Source organism: Histomonas meleagridis (genome assembly GCF_020186115.1).
Source record: "Histomonas meleagridis strain 2922-C6/04-10x chromosome Unknown contig_23, whole genome shotgun sequence".
Lineage (NCBI taxonomy): Eukaryota > Parabasalia > Tritrichomonadida > Dientamoebidae > Histomonas > Histomonas meleagridis.
The window spans coordinates 809,447-825,535 of record NW_027150820.1 but is presented as its reverse complement, the minus strand read 5'-3'; the positions used below and the strand labels follow the sequence as shown (position 1 = coordinate 825,535).

At 27.0% G+C, this 16,089-nt stretch overlaps 4 protein-coding genes across 4 annotated transcripts; 3 read left to right on the top strand and 1 right to left on the bottom strand.

The window, feature by feature from the left end:
* Nucleotides 1-2,065: 2,065 nt before the first annotated feature.
* GO595_003848 (alpha-1,2-fucosyltransferase) lies at nt 2,066-2,674 on the top strand (the record flags this gene model as incomplete). The annotated part of the gene is made up of 1 exon (XM_067916914.1): nt 2,066-2,674. The coding sequence occupies one exon, from the start codon at nt 2,066-2,068 to the stop codon at nt 2,672-2,674; it is 609 nt and encodes a 202-aa protein (XP_067776135.1).
* Nucleotides 2,675-3,181: 507 nt separating this feature from the next.
* On the top strand, nt 3,182-3,877 carry GO595_003847 (uncharacterized protein; the record flags this gene model as incomplete). Its single annotated transcript, XM_067916913.1, has 1 exon — nt 3,182-3,877. The coding sequence occupies one exon, from the start codon at nt 3,182-3,184 to the stop codon at nt 3,875-3,877; it is 696 nt and encodes a 231-aa protein (XP_067776134.1).
* A 241-nt stretch (nt 3,878-4,118) lies between these two features.
* Nucleotides 4,119-4,556, top strand: GO595_003846 (arp2/3 complex 16 kDa subunit; the record flags this gene model as incomplete). The annotated part of the gene is made up of 1 exon (XM_067916912.1): nt 4,119-4,556. One exon carries the CDS (start codon nt 4,119-4,121, stop codon nt 4,554-4,556), a length of 438 nt encoding a protein of 145 aa, XP_067776133.1.
* Nucleotides 4,557-4,797: 241 nt separating this feature from the next.
* On the bottom strand, nt 4,798-6,771 carry GO595_003845 (Mob1/phocein family protein; the record flags this gene model as incomplete). The annotated part of the gene is made up of 2 exons (XM_067916910.1): nt 4,798-5,374; nt 5,747-6,771. The coding sequence occupies 2 exons, from the start codon at nt 6,769-6,771 to the stop codon at nt 4,798-4,800; spliced, it is 1,602 nt and encodes a 533-aa protein (XP_067776132.1).
* Nucleotides 6,772-16,089: the final 9,318 nt, after the last annotated feature.

Below are 16,089 nucleotides of genomic sequence, written 5' to 3'. Positions count from 1 at the left end.
TTAAAAATATTTTTATTGATATCAATTTTTTATTTTGTTGCTTTAGATTATTCATTTTAAAAAATTTTGAAGAACAATAAAAGTATAAATTTTAAATATTTACTTTTGTTTTTCTAGGTGTATTATTTGGTATTAATATATTAATCTCTTTAGTGTCAAATCATTTAAAACATTTTTTTCGAAGAAATAAATCTATTAAATTATTCTCTGTAAAGTTAGTTTTATAATTAAAGAATAGTATCCGTTCTTTTTTTATTGGAATTTTCAAATAAAACCAATTCCAATATAAAAAAGTAAGTTTTATTATTTACATCATCCACATTTGATCCGGTATATTAAAATCCATTTTAATACCACTAATTCCATCATCAATTGGGATATCAGAATAAGCACTTGAGAAATCTACTTCTGAAAAATCCAAATGATTTGGCATCTCATTAATTAAACATTTAGGACTTTTTTCCGGCAAACTCATAGCTATATTTGAATTACTATTACTTCTCACAATCTCTGAAAAAGAATCTGGTTTTCTTATTAATTTTGATTTGTTTTTAAAGTCACGAGTTAACTGTGTATATCGATACCTACACTGAACATCACTTCTATTCCCCATTTGAGTTGCTATTTTCATCCATGATTTAGTGCCAAGTGATTTACATAAAGATAATAACATTTCATCTTCTTCACTTTTCCAAGGCATTTTTGATAGTTTCGGATCTAAAACTCTAATCCATCTTTGGGAACATTGTGATCTACTTCTTCCAGATCCAACAAAAGCTGCAATAGCTGCAAGATTTACAATACTATATTCATTTACTGCCATTATTAATCTGTTGTCTTCGACAATAGTCCAACCTCTCGTTTTTTTTCTTCGTTCAAACCCATACTCTTCTTGCTCTGGGGCCATAGGTGGCTCTTCATTAACGCAATTCACAATATCTATCATTCTTGCAATAATATCGTCACCATCTACATATTTATTTATTCGTGCACTACATTCGTTTCTACGACTAGGATCAGATACAAGGATGCGAAAGGACTCCTCAAGTTCTTGAATTATTTCCGATGGATATAAATTCTGTTCAATCATTAATAAAGACATAGCAAAATCTACTAATACTGAGTTTCTTTTTTCTTGCATCTTGCAAAATAAATGTTTCCCGATTGAAACGTCTATACAATTTTTGTTTTTTTGACACTCAAAACAAAATCATAACTGGTTTTTGGTCAAACAAAAAGTTTTTTGGTTAAAATATTGAATCGTCAATTTTTACTCTTGTTAATTTGGGGGCAAATTTTCATTGATTTCTTTTAATTCATAATACATACATTCTTAAACAAAATATTGTTTTGTTACTTACTTTCAAATACATTTGTCATTATCAATGATTCGCTTTATAAAATATATTTTATAAAATATATATTTTTATTTAACAAGTTTTCGGCTTGATATATCAATGTATACATTTTTATAAAAATAAATTTTATTCAAATGACCTTTTGTAGATTTATTGATAAGAAGTATTGTTCCAAAATATTTTGGAATTTTGTTTCAAGTATTTTTGTTTCCTTAGTGAATATAAAAAACGATGTGAATATAAAAAAACGAACATTATTTGATCGTCACTAACAAATTTCAATTGTTTATCTTTTCGTGGTTGAGTTGACTGAGAAACTGATGAGGTTTAAAAAATCAAATTTCATCAGTTTTTTCATTACATTTATAATATTTATACAAATATATTCAATAATTATACCAAACAGAATTCACAAAGGAAGTGCTTCTTATAAGATTGAAGTATTTCAAAATAATGGAACAGTCCCAATTCAAACAAATATTTACAAAATTGTATGTATTCGTTCTGGCTTAGGGAACCAATTATTTCAGTATGCTTTTGCATATACTTTAAGAGAGGAAACTGGATATCCAGTTTTCATTGATCTTCATTATTTTAAAGAGTGTCATGATAATGATTGTCTTAACTTAAGTAATACATATAAAGGTGAATATTCTTTTAGAAAATGTAATATACGTTTTTTTAACTTATCATTAAAACCTGCAACCATGGAACAGATAACATACACTGAAATTCTCCAAGAGGACGAAATTTATAACCATAAACTTTCGGATTTTAAGACACCTGTTAATCAGTATTTTTCAGGTTATTTCGAAGATCTTAGATATTACAATTTTTCCAAGTACAAAAAAGATCTCATGAAAGAGTTCACCCTTAAAGTTGAACTTCCATCTCTTCATAAAAAATATCTCAAAATGATTAAATCAACAAATTCCGTATCTGTTCATATTAGACGTACAGACCATGGATCTCTTGGCTTTGTTCCTCTCCAATATTACATTGATTCCATCAACTACATGAAACAACATGTTGAAAATCCTCATTTCTTTATATTTTCTGATGACCTCGATTTCTTTAGAAAGAACATCAAAATTGAGGGAAACTATACATTAATCGAAGGAACAAATACATCGAATCCTATATTTGACTTCGAGTTAATGAGAAATTGCAAGCACAACATCATCGCAAACAGTACCTTCTCGTGGTGGGCCGCATTACTTAACGCATTCAAAAAGAAAATTGTTACAGCGCCGAAGCTTTGGAGAAGTGATAAACCAAGCGATTACATTATACCGGAAGATTACATAGTGTTTTAGATTAGAACGGAGATTTATTAATTTACAAATTTAAAAATATTCTTTATAAATATTAATAAACATATAACTTTTATGTAATTTTATAATTGACGTTTTGCTGAATAATACTAATGCATTTGAAATCAAAATATACACAAATGAATAAATCTTTTGAAACTAAAGATATGACTTAATAAAAATATTATATTTTTAGGACTATAAATTTTTTTTCGAATTCAATGAGAATTTTTTTCATAAATTTTTAGAGGAAACCGAGAAAAATCTTAAATGTGTTCACTGTGTCTTTAATAATTTCATTCTATATCATCTTTACAGATCCAATAAACGAAATGTTCACAAAATGGAATTTTTTTATTAATGCCTATTTTAACGGTCGCATCCGGTAGAGAATACAAATAATCATTTTCAAAAAGTTACCAAAACTTCGGTTTTTCAAAGGAAATAAATTTTATTGAAAAATTCGAAAAATGCCGATCATAAATGGTTCAAAAACCTTCAATTACAGCAATGTTTTTCTTGCTTATATCTATTCCTTTTGTGCAAGCAAGTGAAGAATCTACTGCTACTGTTAATTTTACCATTGCAAATATTACTGCTATGGCAGGAACAATTAAAGTTGATTATACAAATACAATTAATTTTGAAATAAGCAAAACTCAAACAGTATCATTAGATCCCAGCGGAAACCCAACTACCGTGGATTCTTACGTTGCTGAATATGTACCAACAGTTCTTAAAATTGTCAGATTAGTTGATGTTATCAATTCAACAGATACACCATCTACTCCTCAACCCACTGCAACACCAGAACTTAAATATGGTATATTCAAACCCGGATATTTAATCGGTATAACATTTGTTGTTCTTTTTATTATTTGCTATTTATATGACTCATGTTGCAGAAAACCAGGAAGAGTTGTTCGTGCTGCTGCACCAACCAAAGGAAAAGGTCCAGCTAAAAAGAAAAATCATTCTCGATCAAGATCACCAACTTATGCACAACACCAAAGACAGTCAGATTCGATGGATTCGTTCTCTGGTGCTGCCATTAGAGATGATGATTATGATCCAGAAAATCCAAATGAAGCACAGATGGAAACAAGAAACAGGTCTCGCGCATCCAGTATTGCAAGGGGAGGCAAAAAGCCGACTACTAGCAGAAGGGACAACTCTGATTCTGATTCCGACTCAAATTACATATAAATTTCGTGTAAATGCTTTCTTGATTTTCGATTTCTTTTACATTGTGATACATTTTAGTCATTCAGATATTTGCTTATGTATAATAAATTACTAAATTTAGTAATAATCAAATTGATTTATTTAAGAAGCGAATGATTATTGACATTGTTAAATTTATTAAAAAAAAATGACAAAAATATAATTTAAGAAAAAGTGATTATCGGTTGCTCTGAAAATTTGATGGTTTGTCACTTGGCTGGAAATGTCTTACGTAGATACAATAAATGAACGTGCTGAGAAAGCAAAAGGAGAAGTTCGTTCAAACCCAGGAAATGCCCTCAAAACAGTTTTACAAGAATTACCAGTTCGTCCAAAGCATGTTGTCGAAAAAAGTGATAGTAAAGATGTCCAAGCTCGCAAGATGACAGAAGCAAAGGATGCTGCTGCTAAGGCTGTCTGCTCTATCCTTTGCTCAATTGAATCAGCTAAACTTGCTGCTGCAATCAAGGCATTAACAGATGATGAACGTGATACACTTATGAAATTTGTTTACCGTGGTTTCGCTGAACGTGAAATGGTTGATGGAAAGCCAAAGTGCACATATGATTGCAATCTTCTTTTGAAGGCTCATGATGAAATCACAAAGATCAATGGAAACGGCCCAATTATTCGTTCAATTCATACCCGTCTCGAGGTATAAATAAAATCCCTGGTTTAATCATTTGCATTTGTACAAATGGATCCGTTATCACTTTTGTATAAACTTAACAAAACCGTTTTGATTTAAATAATCTATTCAAAAAGCAAAGCTGTATGAAATAAACCAGTAAAAAAGCTGCTCAAGACAAAATCTGGTTGAATTCAATTTCTTATCGTTTCTTCCTTGCGAATCCCAAAAAAATCAAATTAAAAAAGAAAAAATCAATTTGTACCAAGCCAGTTTAGAGTTGATCAATGATTTCCTTTAATGGTGCAAGCTGTTCTTCAGGAATGAGCTTAAATTCTTGTGAAAAGAAAATGAAATGGCGGAATGATGTGTTAAGGTGAGCTTCAGCACCAATTGCACGAATATCTTCAAGATGATGGTGGTAAATATGGGCATAAATACGGAATAATCTCTTGAATATGTTTTGGACAATCTTGATGAAATCATTTGGAAACGGAACGCTTGGATCACTTGGGAAGTACTTTTCATTGTTGATGAAACCTTCTGTCCATAACATAACATTTGTTATATACTCATTTGCTGGAAGCATTGCTGGCTTCTTATACTTGACATTATCTTGCCAGTAGTACTTGTAAGCTGGTCCTGCAGTCATTTCTGGGCAAGATTTCTTTGTGCAATGTTCGGCCACTGGTGCAAATAAGCATGAAAGCTGGTTATAAAAATCAACAACGCTAACTGCAAGCCAGTCGTTGAGGTTTTCACCAGCAGGGAGCTTGACGGCATTACGTAAATCACAAGTTCCGAGTGTAGCTTTAGAAATTTGGGCTAATTTATAACCACGGTGTTCTGGGCTAATCTTCTTGTTAGGGCGGAAGGTGCCTTGATCACGTTTACTGGGATGTTAGAAAGAAAACATACAACCAACTCATATTAATATGTCAATTTTATTCAATTTTGATAGAAATAAAAGTGGCTTTTTATTTCAGCCAAACCAAGTGAATTTTCTTCATCCGCTTATGGTGTTTGAACACAGTTTGTCAACCAATCACAGAATTTTGAAATGTTTTTTTATGACCGATAATCAATTTTCTGAACATTTAAATCGTTCTTCTTTCAATTCCATATCTGCCATTCACAAAACTTTTTTGATCAAATTTATTATGCTGTCTATTTTATTAAAAAATAAATTCTCTCTTAAAAGAAAACATTTTTTTTATATAAACTATTTCTTGGGTGTTACTGAACGAACAGGCTTTCTTGAAGATGAAGGTTTATCAATCTGAGCAATAGTTGATGCAAGTGCTGTTTTAGGATTTGAAAAATTAAATGTTTCTGTTTCACTTTCTTGGTAAATCACATGTACATTTGGATTTATATTTGCCAAATTTGCTAATTTGCCTTTCCATTCTAAAGTTGGAGCGATAACGCCAATAAGACTAATGTCTACCAGTGATTGATTTTTTGCTAAACTATTTAAGATTAAGTAACAGCCAGGTGAATATGTCTTAGGTTTTTTATCTTTTTTATTTCCGCCTGGTTTTTGTTGTTCTTCTTGTAACTTCTTTTGTCCTTTCATTTTATTTAATGTCACATTGAGGATTGGATTTTGATCTAATCTTAAATGTTTAATACTTTTTGATTTTGTGATAAATGTTGCAATTGATTTCCCAGCAGGTTCACATATGTTATTTCTACTAAAGTCTAATCGTGTTAATGAAGTTGAATTCGAAAATCCTCGAAACATTGAAATCACTTGATCAGTAGATAAAAAGTTACCCGAAAGATCAATCCTGGAAAGAGTTGTACACTTAGCAACATTAGTTCCAAGAAGAACTCCAAACTTTTTTGAGCCAATATGAAGCTCATTATTAGAAAGATTGATTCGCCGAAGTTTTGGTGAACTACCTATTGCCCGAGCAATTTCAAGTCCTGATTGGCCAAGCTGACAATGGCTAATGTCTAATTTTGCAAGAGAAGTGCATCCAATAATTAACTCAGAAATTGATTTCCCAACAGATGCATTACATCCTGTGTTGGAAATCATTAGTTCTTCAAGAACACTGTTTTCTTTGATTCCTTGAATTAGTTGATTCATAGCCTCTGGACCAATTAAAGGATTATCATTAATATTTAAAGAAGAAAGTTGATCAGCTTCTGTAATAAAAGAAACTAATGGGCCTACAGATTTTGATGTTAAAGAGTTATTACTTAAATTTAATACAGAAATAATTTTTACACGATTTAACATTTGCAAAATTATTGGCAAATGATTGGAAATTTGTTGATGTGGGAAAATTGCATTTGTCTCATCACCAGATAAAATCGGTTTCATTAATGATAATGTTGGAATTGGCGGTGTTTGAGAATAACAAATTTTTGTATATACATCCCAAAGTGTTGGTGAATCATCTTCTAAATCATCATCTATATTTGAAAAATCGAAAGCAATATCATCCTCATCCTTTTTCTCATTTTTTATTACAGATTTCATTTTGTTTTCAGAAAAATCCGTTACTAAACACGTTAATTTTAAACGTCCTTATCCAAACCATTCAATTTTTGAATATAAATTCGATTATTTTTCGTTCATTTTACTCTATCGTTGCCACTTAAAAATATTTTTAATTAAAGAATTCTAAAACATATAATTTATTTAAAGAATAATATAATATAATTTCAATCACATTCAAACCCCGACAGCTCCTTTCTACTCACAAGTGCTGAAGTATCTGAAAACTGATAAGAACCAGATGTAAATCTAAAGCTTGAAGACAAAATCAAAAACACTGCGCAAGTTATTTGAGGCGAATTTCTAATGAATGGGTGCACAATTTTTTTAAGCCAAAAACCCGATAACAAAAACCAAATATCAGCAAACACTGTTGCAATGATTATCACAATCAGAATTATGAACCAAAAAATATGTATGCGCGTACTTTGATGTTTTTTTATGAACAAAAAAGAGCATTTAAACAGAATCGGAATATAAATCACATCCAAAAACATAATAATCTTTTCCGAAGGGAATAAATTCTTTGTAATGTATGGAGAATTAGGGAAAACGAATGAGCGCTCATCTAATGCAGCAGTGTTTATAACTGCATGAAACAAAAATATGATAATAAAAATAGTTTCAGTGAATTTGTTCTTAAAGAAGTTAAACGAATCGAGCAAAAAGAATCGAAAAAATGATATAAACAAACTAAGTATTACATAATCAAAGAGTTTCATCGATGTGTTCTCAATGTCATATGATTTATATGGATTCGATGCAAAGGATGCTAAGAGACATAGCAAGATGGAAAGCTTGCGTTTCATTGTACATGGGTTAAAACTAATCATTAATAAATAGTAAAACAAAATGTATATAGTTAAGAGAAAAATGATGAAACTGAAAAGTTTCAGATGTTGTTCAGAGTTTGGATTAATATGTTTCCACTTAAATTGAACACGCCCAATGTTATCAATGTCCCCTCTTAAATGAACGCTTAGTAAAATGGAATCAAAGTTTTTAATCTGTCCTGAAAATATTACAATTTCATCAGTAGACTCGGTTTGTGTGGGATCAAACTTAAATGTAACATCTCTCCCTTCATTCAGATTGGTCCTAACAGTTTCGTCATTAAAAAAAATGGTATAATTTGTATCAAAAAAGTATACGTGTTCAACTTTGGTTAAAGGTGAATAACGAATTAAATTAAACGTAACAGTAATATAACGATGCTCTTTCTGAAGTTGTTTTATGAAAATTCTTATTCGAAAATCTTTGTCATGTGATGAGGTTTTCTCTACTGAATACATTTCACTGTTTGAAATAACTTCTGTTGGTGATTTTATACAGTTAACAAATTGTAAAATAATAAAACAAATAAATATGAAAATTGTATTAACGTATTTCAAATCTGAAGTTGCACTGATAAGCCCTGGAATACCGTCAAGACTAGATGCACCTAGTTTAATGTCTGTTAAGTCGTCTGATATTGTTTTGGCCCAAGACTGAGCCATTTTAATAGGAGATTTGTTTAAGATTTGACCGTTATTGAATAGCCAAATAAACTTTGTAAGATTGAATGAATACCGATTAATACTCTCTGAATGATCATTTTCTCCTGAACGTTTAAAATGAGGGAATTACTTTTTGTGAAAAAGTCAATGTTGTATGAGGTGTTTAACTATTGATCACTGCCTTAGTTGCATATTGAAATTTAGATATAATTTTTAAACGTTTAATTGCTAACGATGAATTGAGGCTCTACTAAAGTAACGATCAAGCTTCACACCCATCTATTTGAATAGATGAAAAAAAGTATTTTATTTTTTTTGATATAATTTTCGATACTTAATGATCCTTAACGTAGGATTTCAAGTAAATTAATTGAGTCATAGGAGTGTAAAACATAATGCTGCCAGAAAAATGATGATTTTGATCACAAAATATATTATAAAGATCATTTCATACTCACATTATTGATTCAAAAATATAATTAATGTTATTTCATCTAATGAAATTTGAATTATTAAAAATGATAATAATGTAATGAGGTGTGTTGTCTAATAAATTAGAAATTAATTTTTTAAATTTTGCCAATAAATTTATTTAAATGTTTTGTTATTTATATAAATACTTGTTTCAAATTTAATAAAAATGAAATTATTCCATAAAACTGAAACATTACTTCATTTCAACGATTATTTTGGATCCAATTTTTGACAAGTTACATTCAAACAATTTTTTCGCAAGTTTACTGTATTCAATTTTTTCAACGTGTCTTCATTTCACAATGAGTTTCAAACTGGATGAAAATTTTTCATTATCGATAATTTTTCAGGACAAATTAAGAGCAAAAACTCACGAAAAATTCATTCACAATAAATACCAAGAAATAAAATTCCATCAAAATACTTTCGATTTTGAACAGTATGAAATAAGTTCCTTAGGTCTACTTATTGTTGCAACCACAGCGCCTCAGTTCTGCGAATCAACTCGCGGCATGATTCGTGGGTCAATTCGTCTTGCAAATCAGGAAAAATTTCGTGAAGATAAGAAATACATTGAAAAATACCTTGTTAGCAGAAACATGAACGATTGTCAAAAAAATGCATCTAAACGCAGTAATCACAGGCAAAGAGTAAGATCTCAACATTATCAAAATCCATCCACAATTTCATTGAAAATCAAAAACCCTGATGTACCTCAATCAACTTTTTGTAGTAAAGACATTTTAACATTTTTAAGAAGGTATTGGCTTCATAACAATGACAAGCTTATCCAACAAATGAAATCTTTAATTGAACAAATTCATCAAAATTATGAAATCAAAAATAACGATGCACAAAAAGAAACCGAATTTTTTCAAGTTATTAATACCATAATTGATGATGAGTTATGTAATTTCATATTTCCAAACAAAAAGATACAATTTGATTCTGACCAAGAATGTTCTGAAATATTCGATAACTTAAGATATTGGGATGAAGATATTCCTGCTTCAATAAATATTTCTCAGCCACTTTCAAGATTTGAAGTTGATTTTTCGGTACAATGTATCTGTAGTAGTAATTCTTATTTATTTGTATTAAGCAAAGATAAGATTATGTTTTTATATCCAATATACTATGGTAAAGTTTTAGATTATTCCGAAACTTATAATTTACATGATTATGACATTGATGATAATACATTTATGTTTTGTTCTACACAACATTTATATATAAAAACTAAATCATATTTATTACAAATTGGCTTAACAGATATAGAAGAAAACGATATTTTTCCAAATGAAATAAATGAAGATGTATATAATGGTATTACTGATGCATGTTCAAATGGTTCATCTTATATATTATTCAATAAAGAAGATAAGTCAATAAAATATTTCAATGAAAAATGTTCAAATATTTATATTAAAAATGAAAAATTATTTCCTAAAGAAGGAAAAAAAATTTATGTAACTGATGGATTATCTATAATTGTAATAAAGTTGAGAGAATGTAACACTTATTCATTAGATGGGAAAAGGATGTCTAATTTTAACTTTTTCGAAAATTTAGAAGAAAATATACTAAAAGCAACAATTAATTCATTACATGAAGTTATTTTTATTGTAACTGAATCTCATAATAAAAATATAATTTCTTCTTATATTTATAAAAGTGCATCGAATATGTTAATAAACAAATCTTATTTTAAAGAAAGAAATGAAAATGAAAATGTGGATTATGAAACTTATGGAAAAGTTTTATTTACTAAAATGAAATCATTAGCTTTTTCTCATGTAATACCTGAAAAATTAATTATGTCACCTAACCAATTAAAAACTTTTGTTCATTTTATTAAAGTAAATAAACCCAAATCAGAATTATTTAAAGCACTTTTACTAATACTTGATATAAATTTAACATGTCATCATCTAGATGAACACATTTTAGAATCTACAAAAATAATTAAACCATTTTTAAAAAAGTTAATAAGTGAAAATGATGATGAAGAAACTCGAAATATAATTTATGGTGTCATAGTGAATAATGTCGATTTGTTTTATAATGAAACAGAAATTGATGATTTTCTTGGTTTATTTAAAAAACTAATTTCAGATAATAAAGAAAATAATATTAATTTTATTGAATGGTCTTTAAGACAACTTTGGTATTCAACATTTATATCTAAAATTAAAATTAATAACAAATTTATCAAAAAATTGTTTGCGAATGAAGAAGATAATTACTGGTTATTAGATTTTTTACTTATATGTCAAGAAAGTTTAATTGATTCTTCAATAAAAGATATAAAAGAAGATCCAATGAATTTTAATGAATCAAAATGCATTAAAACAATACTTGAATATATTAAAATGTTATATGAAAATATTTCAAATATAATTCTTCAACAAATTTTTTCTTTTGTTGAATATCAAATTACTGAAATTGATATAATTAAAATCAAATTGTTTACAAATTTCTTAGCACTTGCACCACCTTTACTTTCCTCATGTGATATTGCAAGCGAAACGTTGAAATATTCATTAACAATATCAGAACTATTAATATATATCAAATATAATGAAAATAATCTTTTTGAATTTTACTTTTTAATGGTTCAAATATGTGCAATATCTAAATTAATTTGTGGAGGAGGAACTTATAAATGTGAAAAAAAATTTTCATGGTTAATTCAACCAATTGATGATAAAAAAATAAATTTGGAATCAATAACAAGTGAAATAGAATCTTTATATGAATTAATTGATGATAATGACATTTGTGAATTCTTTAAAAATGATTATGATAAATATAAACCTAAAAACAAATTATTAAATAATAATTTTTTAAATTCTATTTATAAAGTTTTATTAGCTGTTGTTTTACATCAAACAAATCTTTTTACCGAAATCAAAGCAAATGGAATTGGAAACACAATTAAATCATGGGTATTAAGAAATAGTATTGATATTTTTCAACTCAAAAGAACTGATGAGAAAGAAACATTAAGACGAATTTATTCTAATATCATCATATTAATTAAATTTATACCATCTTTAAATGACTTCTCAAAAAATAGTGATAAACAAAATGAATATCTTAAAAAAATAGAAAATTTCATTCAATATAATGATCCTGATTTATTTATTAAAATATTACCAAAACAAATTCAAAATGTTTTTGATGGTTTCCAAAGATTTGAATCTCTTTATAAAATAATTAATAAAGATAATCAAGAAATATTAGTGAATGGAATTTCAACAAATATATCATATCAAAAACTTGATTATTTTTTATCATCAACACCAATGAATGATGAACATGTTCAGAAATTAGAAAGTTTTATAGATTTTTTAATGGAATCAGAAACTAACATATATCCAGGTTTAGAGACTTTATTTACAATTCTTGCAACTTGTAAAAACTTACATAATAAGGCAATAAATATAATTACGAAATTTGCGCAAAGATGTATTGATAAAAATGATCCAATTTTTTATACATATATAGGATTAGCACTTGAGACAAATACAATTCTAAGCATAACATATAATTTTGAGAGTGAAAATGAATATTTCATGCAATTCATATTATTTAACATTCCAAATAATATATTAAACATTAAAATTTCAAGAAATATTCTTGAAGGAATTTTGAAAAATAGTGATTGGATAATACACAGGTCATCAGTTAAACTATTTTTTGATATTTTAAGATATCAAATCTTTGATGAAAATGAATGTAAAGATTATTTAAATGCAGTTAAATCTAAAATTAATGACGAAATAATTAAATTGCATTCAATAACTACAACATTTCCACAAATTATTTATGGATTTAGAAATATATTAAATCAGAATTCTAATTTGTTAATTAAAAAATTTACCAAAGAAATTATATTAACAATTCCTGTTGATTTTTTTGAGCATTATCTTATCCTTATTTTTGCAATAATTGCTGCAGATGGATCTGATTTTAATGATATACTTACATTTCAAAATGAAGAAGGAAAATATTTAAGTTTTAATGAATACATTGGTAATAAATATCTTAAAGCACCATTTACTCCACATAGTAAACTTTATCGCTTTCATAAACCAAAAATTTATGAAACAATTCAAGAAGTAGAACTTAATTTAGAGGAATCAATAAAATTCGAAGATGTCATCAAATTCAAAAGTGTTTGTATGGAATCGAATAATATATTTTTAATTAAGTTATATATTCAAACATTAATTCGTTATATTTCTGAACAAAATGTTGATTTTTCAATCGATGAAATAGTAAAAACAGCAAAACCTTTTACTAATTATTATATGGATTATTTTAACAATAATAAATTAAAAAATAGAATATTTAAACAACCAAGTGGTTCTTTTTCAGAAAACGAAATTTTAAGTAAAATTCAACAAGGTGATTGGAATCATTATTATATATATATTACAATGAAAATTAAAAACATTTCTATAATACCTTTTAATGGTTATATTGTGATTAGAAATAAAAATAATATTTATATAGAAATACCAACAGGGAAAATGTTTGGAACTCAAAAAATAATAAATGGTATTAAAAACAATATTAATATTACATTTGAAATAGGAGAAAAAAAGATTAATTTTAATGGAAATAGTTTTTATGCAGATAGTGATACAATAATAGAATTCATTACTTATAAAAGTAACATTATAGTTTCTGATGTCATATATGATTATATTCCAAATATTTATGGCGATTCATTTATTTCATATAATAACAACATTCGTTTCGATGATAATCAAGAATTAAATGTTAATCAAATAACACAAGATGAAAGAGAAACACATAATACACTTTTATGCGAAAACGTTGATTCTTTTCAACTTGATGAAACAAAAGATTTTATATTAACAAAAGAATCATTTCTTAACATGCAAATTAATCTTGAAAAAGATATGACCAATCAATTGATAAGCGTTTTAATTGCATTACATATATTACATGATAAAGAAGAATCTTTTAATATCAAATTTTCATTTTTACAATCTGCGATTGTTTCACTTATAGGATCTGATAATAAGTTAATCGGAAATGAAGTTTTCCCATATGATCTTAATTCAGGATTTTTCGAGAATCTTTCATATGGGTTATTACAAAGTAAAAATGTACAAATAATTTATCTTGCACTTAAAAAACTTATAAATGTTCATTTCTTAGATGATATCGGAGATGAATTAATTAAAATGGCAGGTGATTATAAATATCATAATCTTCTTTATAGAGGAGATTTAATATATATTCCACCAGGAAAAAATATTGATTCTGATGAGAATAATTATGTGATAACATTCTCTGATGGTTCTAAAGGGAAAATTGATAAAAATGATATTTGGATTAATGATACACCATTAGTATTTTTGATATTATTATGGATTTACATTGAAAATTGTTCAACATCTAAACAACGTATTAATGCAAAACTTTCATTAATCGATTGTTGGTTAATAAATTCGCCAATGATAATAAAATATATTCCACAATTCTTTGCTTATATTCAAAACAAGGTATGTTTCTGTAAAGATGATTTTAATGAAACTTATATTAAACATTTATTATATTTCTATAAAAAGAATTCGGATAATAAAAATTTCAAAATTTTCCTTGAGATTGAAAAAGAACAATTAAAACTATTTCTTGAAACAGAAGAAGGAAAGTTAATTTCATTTAATGAAATAGAAAAAGAGCAATTAAAAACATTTATTGGAATAGAAGATAAAGAAATTTCTGAAAAATTTAATATTAATGAAATAGAAAATAACATTAACTTAAAGATTTTATATCAAATTATTCAGTTAATGAATCAATATGAAACAATTAATAATTTCCCGTCTTCAATATTTCAAAAAGTTTATAATACGATTAAAAATATTAATTCATTTTATGAAACATGTCTAAAAGATGAATATGAATATGAAATTAAAGATAATGTCATTAATATTACAAATAAAACTAATGAACAGATATTATTTGTAATAATATTTAAAAATGTAAAAATTGATAAATATATTCTAGAATCAGGAAAGACTGAAACTATTAACTTTGATAATGTAAATCAAGAAATTTGTATTAAAGCATATCATGAAATAAAGATTGATAATAATTCTGTATTACAAAATAAATTTGCACTTGATTGGAAAGATATTGATACTGATGAATTTCTTACATATTCTTCATCATCTGTTTTTGATGATAAAGACTTTGAAACATTTAATTACCAAACATTTGAAATGAAAAAGTTAATTCAAAAATTTGGAATTGAAATACTTCAATGCAAAGCATTTTGTATATATATTATTAACAAAACTTATATAAAACTTCATGATAAAACAGAAAAATCAAATGATGAAAAAGAAATGTTAAAACTTATAGTAGAAAATTCACATTTATTACAATATAAATCACGATTATCTATATTTAATATTACAAGAGGGATGACACGTGCTCAAATGGATTCGTTAAACAATTTTCGATCGAATGGTTGTATTATTTTAGAATTATTTTAGACAAAGATAAAGCAAATGCACCTGTCAAAGTCGAAGATACAATGATATATCAATTCTCCAAAGGAATACAAAACAAAAAACTTAATCTTTTAAGATATAAACTTCCTAATTGGGGAATTAGATATAAAGATAAGATATCATATGATATGGATGGTATAACATATGATGTCATTATGATGATAACTGATTCATTTTTAAATGTTCGAACTGGTTTATGTAAAAGATCACCGAATTTTGATGAAAAAAATGGAATCTTCGATGTGATTCCTTATCCAACAAATTCTGGTAAAGAAGTTGAAGACGCATTTTTCGCATTTGGTGTCATTTTAGGCGCAATAATTCGATTAAATTTACTACAAAATATTCACTTTCCAAATTTCGTTTGGAAGTTTTTAGCTGGAGGACGAATTACTAAGGAAGACGTGTATGAAAATGATATAGGTTTAAAGAATTACATTCAAGAAATGAGAAAATCAAATGAAAATTTATGTTTTTCTACATATAAAGATTGGGATTCAGTTGAAAAGCCTATAATCGGATTCCCG